Here is a 20,271-nt window from a genome sequence, read left to right on the forward strand (position 1 = left end):
TCGATGCATTTAAATGGCTGGTCCCGTGCATCTAATACAGCCTCCAGAAAACAGTCTTCTGTAAGTTATAATGCAATGCAAGTCCTCTCATTTTATTTTTCCTTAAATGAGCTAATTTCTAAGCAAAATCATTGCTTGACCAATAGTGATATAATACTACTATGCRTGCTCTATCTTCCAGAGTTATTGTAAACTGAACAAAATACCCATTGAAAAACTATTTGTATTAGAAGTAGCAGTAAACATCGTTTGAGTTGATTTCTGCACATATAACTTTATTGATTCAGCATGAAATATAGCAGGCAATGTATTAGGAGATGTAAAATGAAATGGGCAGAGTCTTTTCAGAATACTTTGGGAAGGTAGAATGTGTTTGAAAACATTCATTTTAGTCAGGTGGGTTGTTAAGGTAAACTAAAATGATTTTTTATGAGACCTGTAAACAATAACAAGTCAGTTTTAYTCAGTTTTATAGATATATTAGTTAGCTCTGCTGTTAACCAAAGGAACTGATATCTGTAGAGAAGCTTTGCAAAACTAGGTAGTTCTTACTTATATTTTTAACCTGTGAATGTGGTTAGTGTTAAAAGTGTAAGCAAGTAACTGGAGTAAATACTCGGTATTATGCAATAGTTCTTGGGCTATCATGAAAAGAGGGCAATAGAAACAAACTATTTTACAATGCTGCTTTTAATTAAATGCAGTCTACTTTGATAAAAGCACTACAATGTGAAAATACGTCTCAGAATAAAGACATTAAACAATGATAATTAAAATCACAGTGCGGATTTAGTCTGTTGAACCTGAAGTCCATGGGTATCACATGGAAAATGTACAGCAATTCCGTGGGTGGTTCTAAAACTGCCCTTTCATGCCTTGAACTTAATATCTGCTTATGTAGGCTTAGTGGGCATAATTGTATATACATTTTTACAGCATGATAAAAGAAAACCTTAAACATCTGCACTGCATGCTGTCATTAAGTCTGCTCGTGGCTGAAGCTTTCAAGCAGCATACCTCCCTTTTCCATACAAAAATATTGAGCTCTTTAATCTGGATGGAGGTTTCAGACTCATGTCATTCGCTGCCTGTGGCTATACCACTGTGTTTTGCGATCCCAATGGCTTTGGTGCGTACTCTCCTGGGCACATGAATTCACGCAGGGTGACGCCGTGAAGCAGCGGCTGCCGTGTTCTTCTCTGAGCCATCAGCAGTTAASCGATGCCCCACGGTGTTGCAGAGAGCACGGTGTAGGTGCTGGTSTGGGGCTCTGAGAGCCTTCTCTTTTCCTTTCCTTCCTGTATTTTCACCATAGTGYGTATTTTTTACTTGTGATTCTTTCTGTGGTATCTGGGCACAATCATTCTGCAGAGCAGTTTTAGTTACTTGCAGCTGCAGTAAGAGTCAAAATCTGGTTCTTTTGCCTTTTAAATCAAGCATATACAAATAATTGGGCTTGCCTGCAGTCACTCACCTATGGAAACCAGGAGACAACTCCCATGGGATGAAGCAGGTGATGGTGTGGTGGGCACGTGTGTGCAGAGAGAGTGTGGATGGGCAAACACCTTCTATGGGATCTTCCTCTTTAATGCCAGCAGATTAAAAAAGAGAGAGCCCAAGTTTGATCAAGGTGGGTGTCCATCAGATCCCCTGGCTGAGCGAAAGGATGCCACCGACAACCTGCCCAAACTCCAGTTTGGCTTATTTCCTTCCTAACCTAAATTCTCTCTGCATTTGTAGTCGCTTCCCGCCAAGGGCCTGATTCTGCAAAGAGGTCAGTAGGGCGGAGGCTCGCTGAAGTTAATGAGCTGCAGTGAGCCGGTGCCTGCACCGAGCCTGATCCTCTTTAATGAGGTTTTTGTTCGTTCTTCTCTGTTTGCGTAGGTGTTTGCATAGATACACTGATCATTTTGAAGGGTTACCCAGTCCCTCAAAGCCTTAGGCAAACAGTAAAGTAAATCAGCCGTTGCCTTGAATGAGCACTGCTGATGCTTACACCCTCTCCCAGTGAGGTTTTGAACTCCCGGTGGAGTTTTGCCATTGCCTTCAACAACAGCTGCAGCCCATGGGGGAACTCTGCCCCCAGGGGCCTGCATTTGAAGACCTGGATGCTATATTTGGGCAACTAACTGGCAAGCTTTTCAAAGAGTTTGAGGACATATTTAGATAAAAGGATAAAAGATGCTACAAAAAATGTCACGGTGGTATGTGTTCTTTGATTTTTATATATGTGTGTGTGTGTGTGTGCATGTATGTATATATGTTTCAGTGTTTCRTCTTTGATCTTAGATATTCTGTTTTGACCCCTTAAAAACTGCARTTTAAGAAAAATGCCCTATCTGCACTATTTTTCTGCGTACTGGTGGCCTCCTCCAGGGCAGTAATTTCCCATGGGGAACTGTTGGCCCACCTATTATGTAAATGAGATTCCAAATAGTTGATTGTCCCTGCCAGGTATTAAGATTTTGAGCAGACAGCACAAGAGCAAAACTCAGGAAAAACAAGGAAATGAAGTCTACATAACTGTTTTCAATTATTCAGTCTCAGTGGTTCTCCTTATGTTTCAAGAAGAAACATGCAAATCTCTCCGGATCCAGCTTGTTTACAGAGTGCTCATGGGTTTAAAATACCACCAGCATCAGATTTCTGTTGTACATTTCCTTCAAATAAATACAGAAATAAAAATAAGAATGCTGTAATTTGTGCCACCCCAAGAGCTAAATACTGTTCTGCAGCAGGAAATGATCATTTTGATTTTTTGGAACAGCTTTGCTATAACCTTCCAAAGACCAGTAGCCCAAAAAGAAAGAAGCKCAGACTTTCTTAAGACTGTGCAGCTCTCTCTGATAGGATCTGGTTACTTGTGAATTAAGCTCTTGGACGACAAGGCACTCCAGCACATGCTATATCCTGCTGACTTCAGGGAGTGCTTAAGCGCTTTACGGCACTGGAGCTTCAGGGCTTTCTCTTTGGGGAGGTCCATTCCTGCCGATCGTGAAGCACGTGTAGAGGTCATTGAAATGCCAGGATCAACCTATATGCTCTTCCCTGAAGCAGCTAAATACCGTAGTGGTTGATGTTTTATAGGTGCTTTRGATGGACAATGCTCTGTTAGGTGGGTGCCTTTGTAGCCTTATTCAGTAGTGCTAGAAGTCCTGTACTTGCAAATACAACTAAAGCTTCCAGTTTTCTGCATAATGTGATACCACCACTGCAACAGTGTCTGAAACATTTGTCATCTAATCCTGTTGCAGTCCCCTAAATAATAATAATAACAACCAGGCTGGTAATTCTGGAGCCTTCTTGTTGAGGGTGGGTATTCATTTGGGTTAGCTGATCCTATCTCAGCAACCAAACTGGGATTATGAGGCATTTCTGTCTCATTCCTGTTTTAAAATCAGACCCTTGTATCTGTACAAAAGATGCTTTACCAAGGAAGCTAATAGTCCTGAATATTTGGAATGGGGAAATGCTTTGTGCCTGTCTTGGTTTGAATCTTATACTATGATCCATCTCAAGTTATACTAAAATTATTCCAATGTTATGGTTATCCTCACCACTTCRGCTGCTTTCTTTCTCATTTATATGTTGATGGCTCCAGTCCTCACAGCTTCTAGGGAACTTTCTGTAGGAATTAGCAGCTATTGCTTTTAAAAACGAACCCTCACCAGATGTCCAAAAGCCTCCTTTAAAGAAGAGGTCTGACACGAGTCACATTTATTGGGAGTAATTAATTGTCCTATTATAAAGCCTAAATGTTTTGGCATTTCATTAATAATACATAACCAACCAACAGGCTATTTGCAGTGTGTTACTTTGTTAAATCTGCTGTAAAAATTGTCATTATTGATATATTTCATGTTTATAATTACTCATCTGTGACGCATTCAGTCTGTTATGAATAATCCATTGTATATTGTTTTCTTAAATAGGATGCTGGCTCAGTGTGCTGGGGGTGCCAGCAATTGCTTCTAATAATGTCTTCATGTCTGATTTATATATTTGAAATGAAGGCAACTGGACATGAGTAAATGAACAGAAGCCTGCTCAGAAAACTGTCCTCAAGACACTCTCGATAAGCAAACACCCAGCAGTTGTTAACAAAAGAAAAAATGTTGAACAGACCAGAGGAACATGTAGAAGTGCATTGCAGGGGATGAAAGATGCATAAGTGACATTTCCTTACAGTTTTCATAYTCTCTTCATCTAAAAGCTCTGTGCTATATTCCTCTTACTGCTGGCAAGGATCTTATTATCCTATGTCATCAATTAGTTCTGTATTATCTTGTTGTGTCAGTGTTCTCCCACTCTAGAAAAATGAGCTAAGTATTCCAGAAAGAGAAAAATCTGATATTTTTATATTTAAGCAGGAAGGATTGTTATTGTGTTTGCTGTAATGGTTTGAACAAATGAGGTGATAGTACAAGTGCTCTATTGCACCATTGMCCTGCAGCGTGCCCCGATTTGCTCGGCTGAACGTGCTCGGTGTTGACTTTGCTCGTATCCCACATGGTAGAGCAGCAATGGGGAAGCTGATTGCCTAGAGGAGAGGCCTTGAAGATGACCACTGCATGCCGGCAGGAGAAAGTACAGCAATTGCTTGATGTAGAGTCAGGGTGATCTTCGCTACTATTGACAGTATTAGCTAGATAATTTTGGGAGGAAAAAACTAAATAGAGCTAAGCTTGCATGGAGAGAGCTTGCAGGTAAGCGGAAAATACAGCATATTGGCTCTGTTCAGCTACATGTGTTCTCATCTAGGCAATATGCTACTCAGTCCCTTGGGATGTCTTCACAGACTCCTGATTTTTAGGCCCAAGAGGAGTGTCAGATCATCTAATCTGGAAAACAATATATCACAAGCCATTAGATTTCATCCAGTTAACTCCAATTCTGAGCTCAATAACTTGTGCTTGGCTAAAGCATATCCTCCAGCAAGGCATCTGGTCTTGTCTCACAGACAGCAATATATCACCCKTTCTGGTAGTTTGTTCCTACGGTTAATCACCTTCACCATTAAAAACTCCTGCTTAATTTCCAATTTGCATTTTTATAGCCTCAGCTTCCCACCATAGAAGCCCTTTGCCTTTAGATTCTATGGCTTTTTAGTAGCCTTCATTTTTTCTGTCATAAACTCCTTTCATGTCCTGAAACAGTCTTTTTTTCTGGCAGTCCCTGGTTGGTGCACACTATAGGTCTTGTAAACTTGTAAAGGAGCTGAAACTGTAGAAGAGAACGAGCAGTTGGTGCATGCAAACTACATCCCCACGAGAGATAAAAGCTCTGTTTCCAAACTGACTTCTTTTCCAGTTTTCAGATGAACTTTTAGAGGAGGGAAGAGAGCAAGGTTCAGAGATTGCTGTTGTGTTATTGGGTTTGGTTTTGCCTTCTAATGTCAGCTCAGCATTTTCAGACAGCTGTGGTTCATATGACAATGGAAATTTTTGACTAACCTGGCTCAGTTCTACCCCTACAACCAGAGGTCGGGGGCAGCAGAAAGTGGCTCAGTGGAAGAAAGCAGGAGAAGGAAGCAAAAACACTAGAGCTTCTTGGCTGCAAAAGAGCCTGGGGACTAACAGGTCTTGTGTGAATGGATAAGATGCTGGAGAGTTGATTATCACGGTTCTTTATTTACATAGATTTAAGCTGGGTGCATGTCTAATTGGGAAGGGGAAGAGGTCTATATATCCTTGTCTAGTGATGTGCTTGCCCTGGAGACACGGAGCTATCAAGTTGTTGCAATCCTCTTCTCCTGGAAGTTTAAGTTGAGGATTGGTGTAGGCCTTACTTAAGTGATAGCTGTTATTTGTTATTTTTAAAAAGTATCGTACTGTGTCCTCACATGTTCAGTGTTCAGAAAGGAATGTGAATGTATTATACTTGACCTGGTATCCACATATCTTCCTTCCTGCTGTGCAGAATTCAAAGATGGCCTTGAAGTTTCAGTTGTGTAGCAAGGTGATTTCTTGCTAAAATGACCTTCCTTTTGTTTTTAATTGCCAAGTTTTCTAGAGAAGGTAAGGAGGAGAAAAAACAGCACAAAACTGTTTGAAGCCTCCTATCACTTTGTAGTCATCAAACCTGGAAGTTCCTAGCTTGTGAAGTGCCTCTGTGGCACTATTGCCATGTGGCGCATTAAGCTTGTCACTTGGATCTTGTTTTCTACATTTCAGAGACATAAGTTTTTTCAGTTATATCTGTAAATGCTGAAAATGGTCTGGTGCTAGTAAAGTCCTTTCACCCATTGCTCATCACTTGGAACATTATTGCTAACATCCCAGCCCAATATCTATAACCAAAGGGATGGTTTYCATTTTTGGGGGTTGTTACCTCAAACAGGGGAATACTTCCTGAGGTTTATACCAATAAATGGTCATGTACAGAATGAATACCATGCACTGTGTCAGTGAACGCAGGAGCACACGTGTGGATACAGAGGGCCAAGGCCTAAACCGGTCAGCGAGGGGCTAGTTTATGTCTTCATCTGTGCCGCTACATGCAAAATGAATCTCGTGTGTGTGCACCGTGACAAAGGTCTCTTGTTTGCAGTAAATAGCTCCATATAAAAGGTATGAAGTGAATGTGTAATGAATTTGGTTTTTGGCAGTATCGCTTAGCAAGGTGTGTACATGCCGGGTCTCGCTCCTGGAAAGGAACCCTGCTCCTAGAAAGCAGGAGTACCCTGTTTTCCTAAGTAGAAGAGAAGTCCTTTCAGAGGAAGTGTTAGGGCTCATTTGCACAGCCCAATGACTTTGCATTACAGTCTGAGGAAATTTGACTTCCAGAAATGATCAGGWGTGTTTATCGTTCTGTGCAGGATACAGTGGAGGATCAGGAGCAGCTGAAGCTCCTGTCTTACTCCCCCTGCAATAGACCTGTTTATATAAAACCCAAATGTACCTCTCCATGTCTTTCGGGGGATTTGTCTTTATCGATAWCAATAGCAAAAAACCACAATCTTCCTCATAGATTTTTCTCATTGGGAGGGTCTATTTTAGGGCTTTCCTTTGAAGGCTTCTTATGTACCAGACTTTAGTTTTCTTGATCCCGAGGTGCCTTTCCAAGACCCATTTATATTGATTTTGTAGCTACAGAAAAAGCCATCTGCCTGAGTGCACTGTCCTTCCTGTGTCTCTTTATGCACCTGAGTTGAGACTGATTAAAGGAGACTTCTGCATTTTCTTGCAGGAGCTTAGATCCTCACACCTCATTACAGAGCTCTCAATGTACTTCTCTTCCCAATGCCAAAATGAGCCTCTTTGGGYCTTTCTAACTTCCCTTTGGTAGCTTGGTCTCATATTGAATTTGAAGTGCCAAGTCTTTGCACAAAATGAAAAAAAATCTTTAAACCTATTGTTAGCAGCACAGGTGATAAGGGACAAAGTCACTTAGTGCTCTTCTTAGCAGAAAGATTTTGCCAAAACCACGTGTCTGCAAAACKCTTGACTTGCCTTCCCTTAAATGTATTGGCTACACATAGAGACACGTGGATTTAGTCCAGCTCAATCACTTCTGTACCAGAAAGCATGGGCTTACAAYGACCCTTAGTTGTTATTATCTCCTTGGGAGAGAGGAAAGTGACTCTTTCATGGGCAGCAATGAAAAGAAAATGTACCAGAATAGCAGCGAAGATTCTGGATGGTTGTCTGCCCTGACTGATGTGTCTCACCCAGAGCACAGAGGATCAAATGGTCCAAAAATTTCCCAGTTGATACAGAAGACTTTGCTTTTTCTGTTCTTCCCTTTGGATCCAGCTAGAAAGTACAAGTTAGTGCACAGCATACCCAAGAAAATAATGGCAATCTTTCAGCTCTGGGGAAAGTAGGGGAACTGCTCATAAGTTTAAGCTCTTATTTGCTTTCACAGAATCACAGGATGGGTAAGGTTGGAAGGGACCTCTTGACATCATCTAGTCCAACCCACTGCTCAAGCAGGGTCACCTAGAGCATGTTAGACAGGGTTGCACCCAGGTGGGCTTTGAATATCTCCAGAGAAGGAGACTCCACAACCTTTCTGGGCAACCTGTTCCAGTGCTCCGTCACTCTCACAGTGAAGACAATCCGTCTTACATTCAAGTGCAACGTCCTGTGGTTCATAGATAGGCCTTAGATACCCTCATGTTGCTCAGTCCAGGTAGAAGCATCTTTAGTACTGTTGCTTCATTTGATGATTGTTTTTAAAGGGTTTTAAATCAGAGCTGGAGGACTTTGAAGCTACAGTTATGTTTTTCCCATCAAAGGTCACTTTGTGGATTTTCTATATTGTTTTTAATGTTTTTTTAGCCCAGTTTGCTAAGAAAATGAAGCTTATGCTCTTGTACAGTATATGTGTGCTTTTCTGCTTTTGTGCATGTGCATTTTCCCTGCCTGAACCCTGTGCTCAATTTCATCCACATTTATAGGAGATCTTGTTTTACCCGCTTCTATCTCTCTCCACTAGCATCCTTTTCGCCWGGTCCTTGTGAGTACCGAGGGGCCRTGGACAGTTGGTGTGCAGTGTAGGGCCCTGTTAGGGTGGTAGGCTCAGTGCAACTGCTGAGCAGCAACTGGGATCCACATGGAGATTACAGCTAATAGAGAAAGCAGATGTGTGATAAAGGCCAGGCATAACACCCAGGCAGCACAAATGATGTTATGCGCCTGAGGCTATGAAACAAGGAACAGCTCTTGGGCATCGTTTTGTGCTGCATGTAGAGAGGTTAGCAAGAAATATTTTCCAAATTAGTAACTACTGAGGGAGTTCCAGGATCAATACAAATTGATCCTGATGCCATCCTACTCATTGATACTTAAATCGAACCTTCCAGTTTAACAGTTCAGCAGATTTTCAATCATGTCTGAAAATCTTTCTAAAAAAAGCCACCACATCCCAAGAGTTGCAGAAGAAGGCAGGCTATAGAGAGCCTAGGCATGTGAGCATCAAATAACTGCCTTTTTTTGATGGCAAATCACTTACGAACATGTTATAATTTCATAAATATAGTTGTACTCAAATGGAAAAAAAAAAAGAAAGAAAGAGGCTGGCAGTGCTGTTGCAGGGCGTTATGGGGGCTGTAACCTGCTGGTGAGCTTGGYGCAGCGACTGAAACCTTGGCAAGGTACCATGGTAACATTTCCATAGGCACGTTTACGGGTTGTTTGAGGTTTTCTGATTAAATGTCAATGTTTTCATATTATTCAAGGAGATTTTGTTACTTCAAAATCCCACTGTTCCTTTGAAAACCTCCCTCAGTCTGCAACTTGCTCAGTGAAAAATGTGTCTGTTTTGACTGCTCGGAGATGGAGAGCGAATCTTGCTGCTTAGCTCCGGGGCTTGTTGTATTGCTCTTTCTAATGGGGCAAAAGCTGCAGCATCTTCCCTGTTCTTGCCCAGAGGGAGGTGGGTGCTCCTTGCCATGAACTCAGAGCCTTGAAGTGGGGGGAAGCCATCAGCCCCCCACATTCCCGGGAGTCTCTGGCACGGGAATGCTGCCTGTCACGGGGAAGCTCCCCATCAACACCTGCCCCCGGCCCTCAGGCTGTGCAAGAAGAGTGAAAATCAGTCTCCAGTCTATAAGCAGCAGCCTGACTTCAACCCTGGTCGGCTTGGGGACTTCTAAAGCAGCACCTGGTCCTYTTGGCTCCCCTCTCCACAGGCAGTGGGGAAAGTGGGCCATTCTGGAGCAATCATTTCCCCCATGGTCTGAGTTTACCGAGGGTCTCAGTTGGCATTGGAAGGAGCAGCCATAGCCAAGTGAAGGTTACTCTATTTCTAGCATGGATGTTTTGGTTAAGTCCTTGGGTATGGCATAACAAGTGTGGACTAAACTGGGTGCGCTAGGACGTACTTCTGGTTCCCAGACCAGCAACAGGCACTGACACGTTTCCGTTAAGCTCTTTGTGTTTCAAAATCTGGTGCTTTTCTCTATTAGCTTTCCCACAAACATTGCCAGTTTTGCCATTTTCTCCCACCAGTGCTGGCTCCATTTTGATAGCACAGACTCCTGCAGGAGACTTGGGCTGTTGAGATGCTAAATGCTTCTGAAGAGTGCCTGTGCATCTTGGTGTGGACATGTGGCTTGGGAGCTGATGCTGATTTGGTTCCTAGCATCTCTTGTTAAAACTATAAGCAAGCTGAGAGATCCTAAATTCCTGAGGCTCTACAGGGTTTCCACTGAGAAATACCAGAATATTTTTTTAAAGGACATATCCAGGCAGYGGAATTAAATCCAAGATTTCTTGCTCTGGTRTAGTCTGGGATTCCCCCCCCCCCCAGTATTAAAATGCATTACTGAGTCCCAGGTGGCAGCTGATTTCAAGCTCTTCAAGCCTCAGGGGAGGTGCATTGTCAGGGGTTTGAAGTGGTCATAGAAGCAAAAGCTCAGAGAGAGGATTTCAGGAAGACTTTAATATACCTTTGCATGYAGAAATGCATGACTTGCTGTTACTACAACTGTGCGCAGAAGCCAGATGAAATCAGCACCCCTCTGCAAGGGGCTGCATGCCCTTAGCCCTGTGGGGCTGGTACCAGCACTGCCTCTGTGTCCTGCTCCCTCCCCCAGCCTGTGTGCTCCCCAGCACACTGGGTCTGCAGGGCAAACTCATGCGAGAGTTTGTAGGAGAGTGTTTTAAACCTCTTTCTAGTCTGATAGGATTTTGAAGATGAGTGTAATGGCTTTTAGCTTGCACATGTGATTATGTACAAAAAAACATGGCTCAGTTTCTGTCTGAATACTTTGTTGTGGGATGGGAAGCTAATGAGGATGGTGCAAACTGCTGGAAGAGTCCATTCCAGCTTATTAGGATCTAGAGTAGCACCAAAGTTGACATCTGCTATGTGCCTTTCTATGGGTAGGTAAAATTCCATTCTTGGTAGTGCAGAGCAGTATATCAGAATGAAATACATTAATTGGTAAGTGCTGGGAAATTACAGATATGCTTAATGAAAAATAAAACCTTGTTTACGGTTTCTAATGTGCTGCTGAAGAAACTGGCTCCCAAATAAAAATACTTAAAATTAAGATTAGGATTTATTTACATAATTACTGCAAGAGAAATTCTAGGTACTTGCTAAGTAATGCAAGAGAAATCTCATGGCTTTTCTTCTTCTCTTTCTGTGTCTCGAGGTTTCTTTGCTCTTTGTGCAAGTCTGTTAAAGTTTTTCTAACTCAATGAGGCAAAAAGTCATTTGTTTCAGAATTAATACATGTATATGCACTTGTTTTATTGACTGTGGTAAGAACATATGGCTATGTAAAAGCCAGATCATCCTTGTCATTGTTGCTGAGTGTTGGCTGGAGGATGACTCAGTAGGTGGCACTTACCTCTTTATGGCAAAGCAAGCTGATATCCCAGCATGGCTGTAGTGAGAATGTCCTTGGAGTTTGTTTCTAAAGGTGCTATATCCCCCACTGATATAAATTAGATCTGCCAAATTTGCCATATAAATTTATATTAATGATCTGTTCCAAACTGTACTGCCCAGTGTGTCCTGGCCACTTTCCAGTTTCTGTGGAAACTCTGGGCCAGATCCTCAGCTGATGTCTGCGTAGCTCTGTTGACTCTGTTGATTTATATCTATTGAGAATTTACAGTATAAAATGCAATAGGCTTATGATGGGGCTGCACTGATTGAAACCAGCCAAGGATATGACAAATCTTCCTCTTAATATTTCAATTGACTTTGGCAAACTTGCTTCTTTCTTGTGTATCCTAAATCAATGTGTAAGTGATGCTGACAGTAATTTCCACTTTTGTCTGTGCAGATGGCTGCCCTTCACTAGACTGCGGTGTTTATACCTGCTAAGTTTGCAAACACTTTTCTGCTACAGTCTCCCATTGAGCAGTATTTTTCCTTAGCTGTCACAGTTATGAGATGAAAATGTTCTTTGTTGGCCCATGCTTGGATATGAATTGTCTTCTTTCAGCAAGGGCCACTAGAATCTGAAGCACTCGTGATGTGCATCTCCTTGAGCACTTCAGCTCCAGGCAGGGGCATTTGAACTATCTAAGATGCTCAGGAGTGGGGCCTGAGAGCTGAGTGTCCAAACCCTTGCACAGCTTTGACAATCTTATTTCTGGTGCCTATGACTTTTTAATTGCATGTAAATGTAGACTCCTGTGAACTATGTAATTATTATCTAATAGCAAATCTCTAAGCTGAAAGTTGCAATATGAGTGCTAGAGAATATTTTCCTGGGACACCTTTTCCTGTCTCTGCTAAGCCTTGTCCTGTGTAAAGAAGCCACTGCTTTTTTTTTTTTTTTTTTTTTTTTTTTTTTTTTAGCTCCTGTTTCAGACACTAACTAAAAACTGGTCTATCAGTCACGCACTTGGCTTCAGCACATTCCCTGCTCTAGGATGCAGAAGGCTTTTGTCCGGCCACTCTTTTAAGGCAAGCTGTTGTGCTGTTGAAAGAAAKCAAAGATAAATAATAAGCCTTTCTCTTCCCTTTTCTCTTGTGCCCAGGGAGAAGATGCCATTCCACCATGTAACAGCTGGCTTGTTGTACAAAGGCAACTACCTGAACCGATCGCTCTCTGCTGGCAGTGACAGCGAACAGCTAGCGAATATCTCAGTGGAGGAACTGGATGGTGAGCAATGTCATCGGAGTTTTCCAAAGGGGGGGTGGTAACAGGGAAAGGCTCGTATTCATCTCAYCAATAGCGTTGTCATGGGGTGGCCTGAAAGATAGCTTCCCTGTGAAGCGAGGAGTAAAAGGTGTGTTGGAAGCGAGATGTCTCAGCAGATCAGGAACAAAGCGAAGGCCCCAGACCAAAGTTGTATTCAGACCTGGAGATTGATTTTATCCTCAGATTTTGTCCTTCTGTCTGGAAATAAGGCAACTTTTGAAAGAGGGCAGCTGCTTTTTACAGGCAAAAGTTGCAAGAAAAGAAGTTGTATTTTCAATAAAGATGTCTTACTGCTTCTCCCTGTAACCTGCAGAGCTGAATCTATTTCCCTAGGCAAATCTGTTTATATGCTTTGTGGCCTTTGAAAAATGAAGTTTTTCTCTGTAACAAGATATGTGGAGGTGGCTTGTGGCTTAGGAAGCTGGAAGGAGCCTCTGGATTCCCTTTTCCAGGTCAGTGATTTGAAGTGCAGGCTGGCCTCAAATTGGCAAAGGCTAGGTTATGCACATCTCCTGCCTGTAGGATCTCCTGTGATTTCCTCTCTAGAAGCTGGTTGTTACTAATCCCTTCTGCCCTGAAAACAGGCTAGTAAACCAGGTGGACTCCCAGCCTGAATTTCTGTGGGGAGGTCTCTATTCTAGGCAATTGGTAGCTCATCATGGTTATTTCTAAGCGAAAGTTAATGTTGTTGACGATAGTGATCTTTGAATGCCATGGAACAAGTTTAAGCTCTTGGTTTGCTTCCCCAGTGGACATTTTGTAAAACATGATCATAATTGGCAGTCTTGACAGAGAACCTAATGAGWAAATGAATGAGAAAATGGCACTAGGTAGAAACAGTCCTTCCAGGATGGGTTGGAAACATTTTGGCAAAACAGAAGAGAAAAAGGCCAACATTTCTGCCCTCCTTCCCCTGTTTCACCTGCTGTTTGGCAAAAGAGACCTCAGTTTTCAAGCCTTTTCAACTCTGAACCTTGGGATGTGGTTTTGCAAGTTTTATATTAACTTATAAGAAGTAGGAGCAGGATTTTCCTTGAGCATTTGTTGCTTCTCTTCTTTCCAACGAGAATGGTCTGTACACACCACAGGTGAGATATGCAACATGCAAAATTGCTTTTAGCTAAGATCTCAGGAACACAAGGATTTTGAAGCGATATTCTGTGTAGTTTTTCTGGGTTACCAGAGCTTTGCTCAAAAGTTCGAGCTGGTGAGCATATGTGAACTGACTCAGCTTCTATGCATTCTTAAGATGAAAAATTACATTGCAAGGTTAAGTTTAGATACTCTCCCTATTCAGGATGACAGGGTTTGGCTGAGCACAGGTAGGAGGATGTACAGTGAATTCTTGCACCTTATTTCAGATGCAGACAGGAAGGCTTTCTCTGCTATACCTACCATAATTCGAGCCCATCTGCTGCAACTGCCTTTGAGACTGGCAGAAGACTGTCAAGGGCTGATAGACCTGGGTCAGGGTGGCAGCAGGGCTGTGACCCCACTGTTTTCTGCTGTGAAACTTTTGCTTGGTTTGTTCCCCTGATACTTGAATGGAGAGGGGTCAGCGGCTGGATGTGGGAAGGAAGGCTGGGACATGTGCCTGACCACAAGCTGGTTTAATGCAGTGCCGACCCTCCCACGAAGCCCGCAGGGAGGGATAGGGGCCRTGGGCCATCCCAGTGCTGCCGCTGGCTCTGCGATCTGGGCCCCTCTCGGCATCGCCCACTGGGAGCTAGTGGCTCCGTCCATGGGAGCAACGGGTGCTGGCGGCAGTGAAGCACAGACCGCGGTGCAAAGCTGCCTTCCCTAAAGAGGAGACCGGAACCTGAGCAGCTCTGAATCACCTCCRTTAATTAACAGCAAATGAGATGAATGGGTGTATAGGAGCAGACTTTTAAGAAGGCAGCGGCTGAGTCGCTGCTAAYATGAACGCTGCATCCGTTTAATATGGTCTATGCCCTATTATAACTGTGCTATTGAACTGGAGAGCAGCAGATTTCCTTCATCACTCTTCACAAAGAATATCCCCCTTGTTCTTCAACAGAATAGTTAGAGCTCTTTAGCTAATCATCTATTTATTTTCTGGCTGTTAGACATAGGCTTCTGGTTAGACTTTATGCTTTTTGATAGCCTTTTGCTTTACAAACACATTTTTTCAAGAGCTTTATATTTTTGCCATGAAGACATGCCCCAGTTTTTAGCCTGGCAGAGAAGATCTCAACCTCAGGCCATTTCTTCCCWCCTGCAAACACCAAAATGATAGTGGATTGATTCATTTCCCTATGAGCCAGAGCAGCGTAAGAAACTGAAGATGAATTTCTATGTGCTCACTACCAAAGCACAGTCTAGCCACTGGAAATTTCATATAATATTAAGTCAGCAGTCGCTATCTTACTGTGCTTTGTTAATAGTATTGAAGAAGTGACTAGGTATGTGGCTAACAAATTACCGGTGTTCACTGTCCAAACCCAATTCAGAAATACCCTTCYTGCCTCAAATGTGAATTAGCTCAGGGTGTGTAACAAATTGTTCTTCCCTGAGATGTTAATATCAGTATATGGGAGCTTCATGGGTATATTAAGCTGTGATAACTATGCCAACAACATATTTGCATTTAATCATATAGATGGGAAGGAGATGCCAAATTCCACTTAGTATCTTTTTCAGTGAGATTTTGGTCCCGAGAGAGTTTCAGAGTATTGACAAATCCCAGACTTACATATTAAATTGCTAAGGGTTTGAAGCTCTTTCTGTGGAAGTTGGTGGGAATTTTCTGTGATGCTCTAGTACATTTAAAGCTCCAGCAAGTGCCTGATCTGTCAGATTTTTCCAGCAGGTTTTTCACGTCTAGCATTGTGTATCTCAACACCATTCGCTCTGTAAAGGCTTTTTACAAGTGTAGGCTCTCAGATCCTGCAGCGTGAACGCGATGTGCAGCCTGGGTGGAATAGAACGTGTTGCAAACCGCCGCTGCAATGAATACTGACTAAAAATGTTTGTTTGGAGCCCACAGGCGATGTATGCAGGGAAATATGGAGATCAGGAAATGAAAAAGAAAGATTTACGRCTTCAAGTAACGTAAGGGGGAAAGATGCTGGGTTTTTGGATGAACATGCACAGTCYGGAGCGGCACATCTAGGGTGCCACTACGCTTCTTTTCCAACTAGTTATTTTTCTCCTATGAAAACTTTTCAGACTTGCAGCAGCCATCTGTCGACTTTAACTCTGGTCTGTTTTTTTCCATTCTGCTTTAAATACTACGCTGGTAGCGAGGAAAGAGGCTGAAGAGATAGCAGGTCACTCTGTTGATCGCTTGCCTATTCCTAGCAGTGTTATTTGCTATTTGTGGTTCTGTAGTAGTGTGAAGGTTTTTAGAAACTGTCACCGTCACAAAGGGAATTAACTTGCAGAAAGCTATATTAGGCGATATTTAACTTTGTAACACAAAGTAAATGACAGAGTTGAAAGTGACAGGCCATCCATAACCTGCCTCTCAGAGGCTGTGAAGTACGATGAGGCCTCAGATGAATATTATTGCCATATGCTCTGCAATTTCTAGGCATGAAAGTATACATTGAGTCTGGGATGAACTGCTTTACATATAGATTTTCTGGCTATCGTTGTTTGATACAGAATCATGGCACTGTTTGTACATACTCTATCATTTCCACGTTTTAAAGCCAGCTTCTGTCTTCACATTACAGACTGCTAGGAATATTTTTAATAAAAAATGGTGGATGGAAATCATCATGTCAAACTTGAGTCATCCACCTCCATAGAGTCTATCTAAAGGGTATTGTCAGGAGGTAAAAACATTTCCATAGTAGGAATCTGACAAATCACCTGAAGGGAGGCACATGCATTATAACTAGGCTTTGCAGAAAGCATCTGTGAAATGCATGATAGTCAGAGTGCCTTGCAGAGAAAACCCAAACGTGAACCACAGCAGCAGTTATTTGTCCAGAAACACATCACGATAAATCCTTATATGACCCAGGTTCCTTTGAAATCAGCAGTGTCCTGCCTGCGCAGGGCAAACATTGCTGTGTAGTAGTGGGATAATTGTTGGCTTCTAGTGACTGAGACCATGTAGCCCCTGGCCCATACAGGGCCTGTGGTACCTAGAGGGCTTTGGCTGGGCTGAGAGATTTTTTCCTAGTTGTAGCTATTAGTCTGGCTGGTCTGATGGCATCGTTAAGGATGACAACAGAGAGAAACTCCCRGTGCATACTTTTGGCTGCCTGAGCTGGAGATGTCAGCAGGGCAACTGTGTGAAATGGGGCCACAGCTTCTGGCTGCAGGAGCTTTGAGTGCAGTTGTCTTCAAAGSAAGTGTCTGGGGACTTCCTTTGCTGGAAGACTTTCCTGTCATTGTAGTTTATATACTGCACTACGGGATGTGCTTTGCCCAGTTTCTGCTTCTCTCCAGCAACTTCCTTCTGCTACCTGCAGCAGGTGTCTTCCCTGGGTCACTGTTTTCCTCGGCYCCTGCATGGAAGTCAATGGTAAACGGCTTTAGACTGTATTGGAAAACAGCTCTTGAAATAATTAAAGGGCACGGTTAAATGATGTCCATATGGATTTTGAATTAGCAGTTGGCTCCCGCATGCCAATAATCCAGACAATGAAAYGCGGTTGAGGATGTGTTGGGGCTGTGGCTGTTTCGAGAGAGTCAGAGTCCCAGGGATACGGCAAGGTACTTGGTCTGGGGAGCTGATAGGACCCATGGTCTGTACAAGGTGGGAGAAATAGGCAAAAGTGTTGCACATCCCAGAGGCACACATTTCCATTCTAGCCCTGACTCTGAAAAAAGGCCAAAACTGGGTGTATTTACCCTTTTGTGCAGTATGTGCTGTCAAATGTGATGTGTTTTGGATGCTGTAAGTCCCAGAAATCAAGGGGCCCTGATGCTGCAGAGCCCTGTGACCTTGAAATCCCATTTGGGGTCTGTTATTTAGCAGAAGTCCCCATGAGGCATGAGGATTGTGGCTGATTTGGATCCCAAGTCACTCGTTATCAGAAGGACTCGACAAAGAGCTTTTTGCTTGCTGGGGAGTAGGGACTGCCACAGGACACCCCGTGTCTTTCGCCAGGTGTCGATCCTTCCCAAGGACACCTGTTTGCCRGTGGAGATTTTAATCTTGCTGATGAGTGCAGAAGGTGAAGGGGCAGTCAGGTTCCCTCTAGCCTCAGCAGCAAACTAGCTGCTCTGCATTGATGGATAAGACTGATGATCTTTGGTGTTCTAGGTGAGATCAAACGGCATTTTGAAGAAGTAGTGTGCTCAAGAAGAGAAGCCCAAAGGGGAGACGTATTAGTCACTTGACTGACTCATGTAGCAGCAATAAGGCTGCCTTTGGCGGAGTCTGCCTCACTAGGCATTTTGTCCAAGGAGGAGGGGAAGGAAAAGAAAAAAAATAAAAGAAAAAGGAAAACATTTGGGAAAGTGGAGAGAGAGAAATAAAAAGGAAACAGAGAATCCTGCTGGTGAGGCTAGAGTTGCAAGGCCTTCTCCTGAAACAGCAAGACATAGCAAGGGAGAATCTGCATACGGGATACGGCATACGGCCCAGCTGGGATGTGCAGAAAGGTGCTTGTGGCCAGGGCATTGCAGCAGCAGTTTCTCCAAAGATGTTTCAGCACAAGCTCTGGGAGCAGCCTGTTAATTAAGTGGATGAAATTGTAAAAATCTCATTTCCTCTTTTGAAGATTTCTTGTAAAGGAGAGGTTTATCCRCAGTGTCACTGTTGTGAGTGATCAGGGCTGGAAGTGGAATTATTGGGCTTTAGTAGTGTTTCATGCCTCTGAATATAAAATCGCAGCATCACAATGCGGATTCTTCCATGGACAGAACTGAAGGTACCTCTGACTTCTGCTGAGCTCTTCTAGCTGATTTTCCAATTATATATTTTAATTACAGTGTGGGTTTCCTCAGGMCTCACTGATTTCAGGTATGAAACAGCTTCCATTTAAAACTCATAAAAACTGGTGCAGTATTAATATTCTGCATAATATTATTTTACTGGAAGATGCATATTTGCTCCAGCCAGTGAGTGCCCAGTGGAGGAGCGGAGTTCCTGATGGAGAGATTGTGGCTACCTGTCCTAGTCAGCATGCTGACTTACCACTGAGGAAGTCCAAGGAGCATGCGTTCAAATTGCACAAAGGGAATGATTTATACTCATAAATCCCTGTGATCTGCCCTGTTCTATAGGAGCTAGCAAGCCATCTGCAGATTTCAGCATTGTGGCTGGAGCAGAAAGTTTCCTCCCTGTTTGCACTGGAGTGGCAGTGTGGTCCTGCCTACCACAGAGGGACAGATGCCTATCTGTCCAGCCAATACCTGCAGTTCAGTCCCAGCATTGCAGACCTCTTGCACTGGGCCTCCAGGAAAGCTTCTCTAGCTTTGGGTGCCCAGACACCCAAAGCGGCTGTGTACAGAGAGCTCTGACCCCTCCAGGTTTGACCGGAGATGAGGGCTTCTGCTGTGTAGGGTTTAGCCACTGCATTGCCTGGGGGCATGTTRGGCTTAAAGGGCAGCACTGAGTTTCCTTGGGCCATGGAGATCCTCAACAGGAGGGTAGTAGAAAGCTGAGAGATGGAGTACTCCAGAAAAAAAAGTACTTTTAGCCTCTGATRCTTTACAGCCTGGGCCGTATGTGAGGAGCCAGTCCTTAGCTAGTTTGACTGGTTGTTTACATGGTAGGACAAACCTCTTTTGGGTGCACCTTTGGGAAGGGGTTGCAGAGGCTATGTGGTGACAGGGGACTGTTCTCCTTGTCCCACACCCTCTTTGTCCATGCTGCTGGGAGCCTTGTTGCCAAGGGGGGATGCTTCACCCAAACTCACTGCACCCCAAAGTGCAGGAACAGGCATCAGCATCCTTTTTGAGGGAAGCATCCTTACAAAAAGAGTATACATAAAATGAGCTTGGCTGCCAGCAAATTAGAATTACAGGGACACCATCTGGACAACAATTAAAGAGATTGTTTGAACTCCAGCTACGCTGACATAGTTATAGGAACTGGCTGGTGAGCAAGCGAGTTATTAGTACTGGGTATTCAGATATCTGTGGATGGATATTGGGGGGATTCTGGCTTGTTGTAGGCCGTGGAGATGGTGCCTCCTCAAACTTAATCTTAGGACATATTAACACTCCGTATTAAGGCAGTTTTGGGTGGAGAGTTGCAGTTTGTGGTTTCATCTCCTTGTTTCACTTCTCATCACAGCCCYAAGCAGCACTGCTGATGGGGGTCTTGGCATGCACAAGTGTCACCGAGACGAGCGCTCCCCAGCCTGCCATGAATCATTCTGGGCAGACGCTCCTCGCAAGTGCTTCAGATGATCTCAGTTCATTTTCAGGCCAGGCTCTCTTTGGAGCACCGTGATAACGCACCGCTTGCATTGCCCCAGGCCACGGGTGCAGAGCAAATTCAGATGAAGGACTAAACCTGCTTTAAAAGGCATTTAAATCTTCCTATGACACATTTATACAAATTTTTAACGTGGATTTTTAATTTTTTATGCAAGCTTCTAGGCCAACTCATTAATTTTCCAGGACCCTTGATCCCTTGTCTTAAACCTCTGGCTTTGGGATGCTGCTCTTATTCTGAGTGTTGCTCTGTGAACTCAGGGGGTCACATTCTTAGCTGTCACTTTATTACTGTG

The 20,271-nt window shown here is 43.4% G+C and overlaps 1 protein-coding gene across 2 annotated transcripts in view; it reads left to right on the top strand.

Moving 5' to 3' along the window:
• CALN1 (calneuron 1) overlaps window positions 1-20,271 on the top strand; it is a 147,749-nt gene that overhangs the window by 11,302 nt on the left and 116,176 nt on the right. Inside the window, exon 2 of one of the 2 annotated variants that reach the window (XM_085302017.1) lies at window positions 12,451-12,571. In XM_085302017.1, the coding sequence (XP_085158143.1) occupies window positions 12,451-12,571 (121 nt within the window). Of the gene's footprint in view, window positions 1-12,446; window positions 12,572-20,271 lie in introns of both variants that reach the window. The other variant, XM_085302018.1, reaches the window with a different exon arrangement.

The sequence above is a fragment of the Rhea americana genome, unplaced genomic scaffold (genome assembly GCF_003343005.1).
Source record: "Rhea americana isolate MKP2758 unplaced genomic scaffold, rheAme1 scaffold_182, whole genome shotgun sequence".
Classification (NCBI taxonomy): domain Eukaryota; kingdom Metazoa; phylum Chordata; class Aves; order Rheiformes; family Rheidae; genus Rhea; species Rhea americana.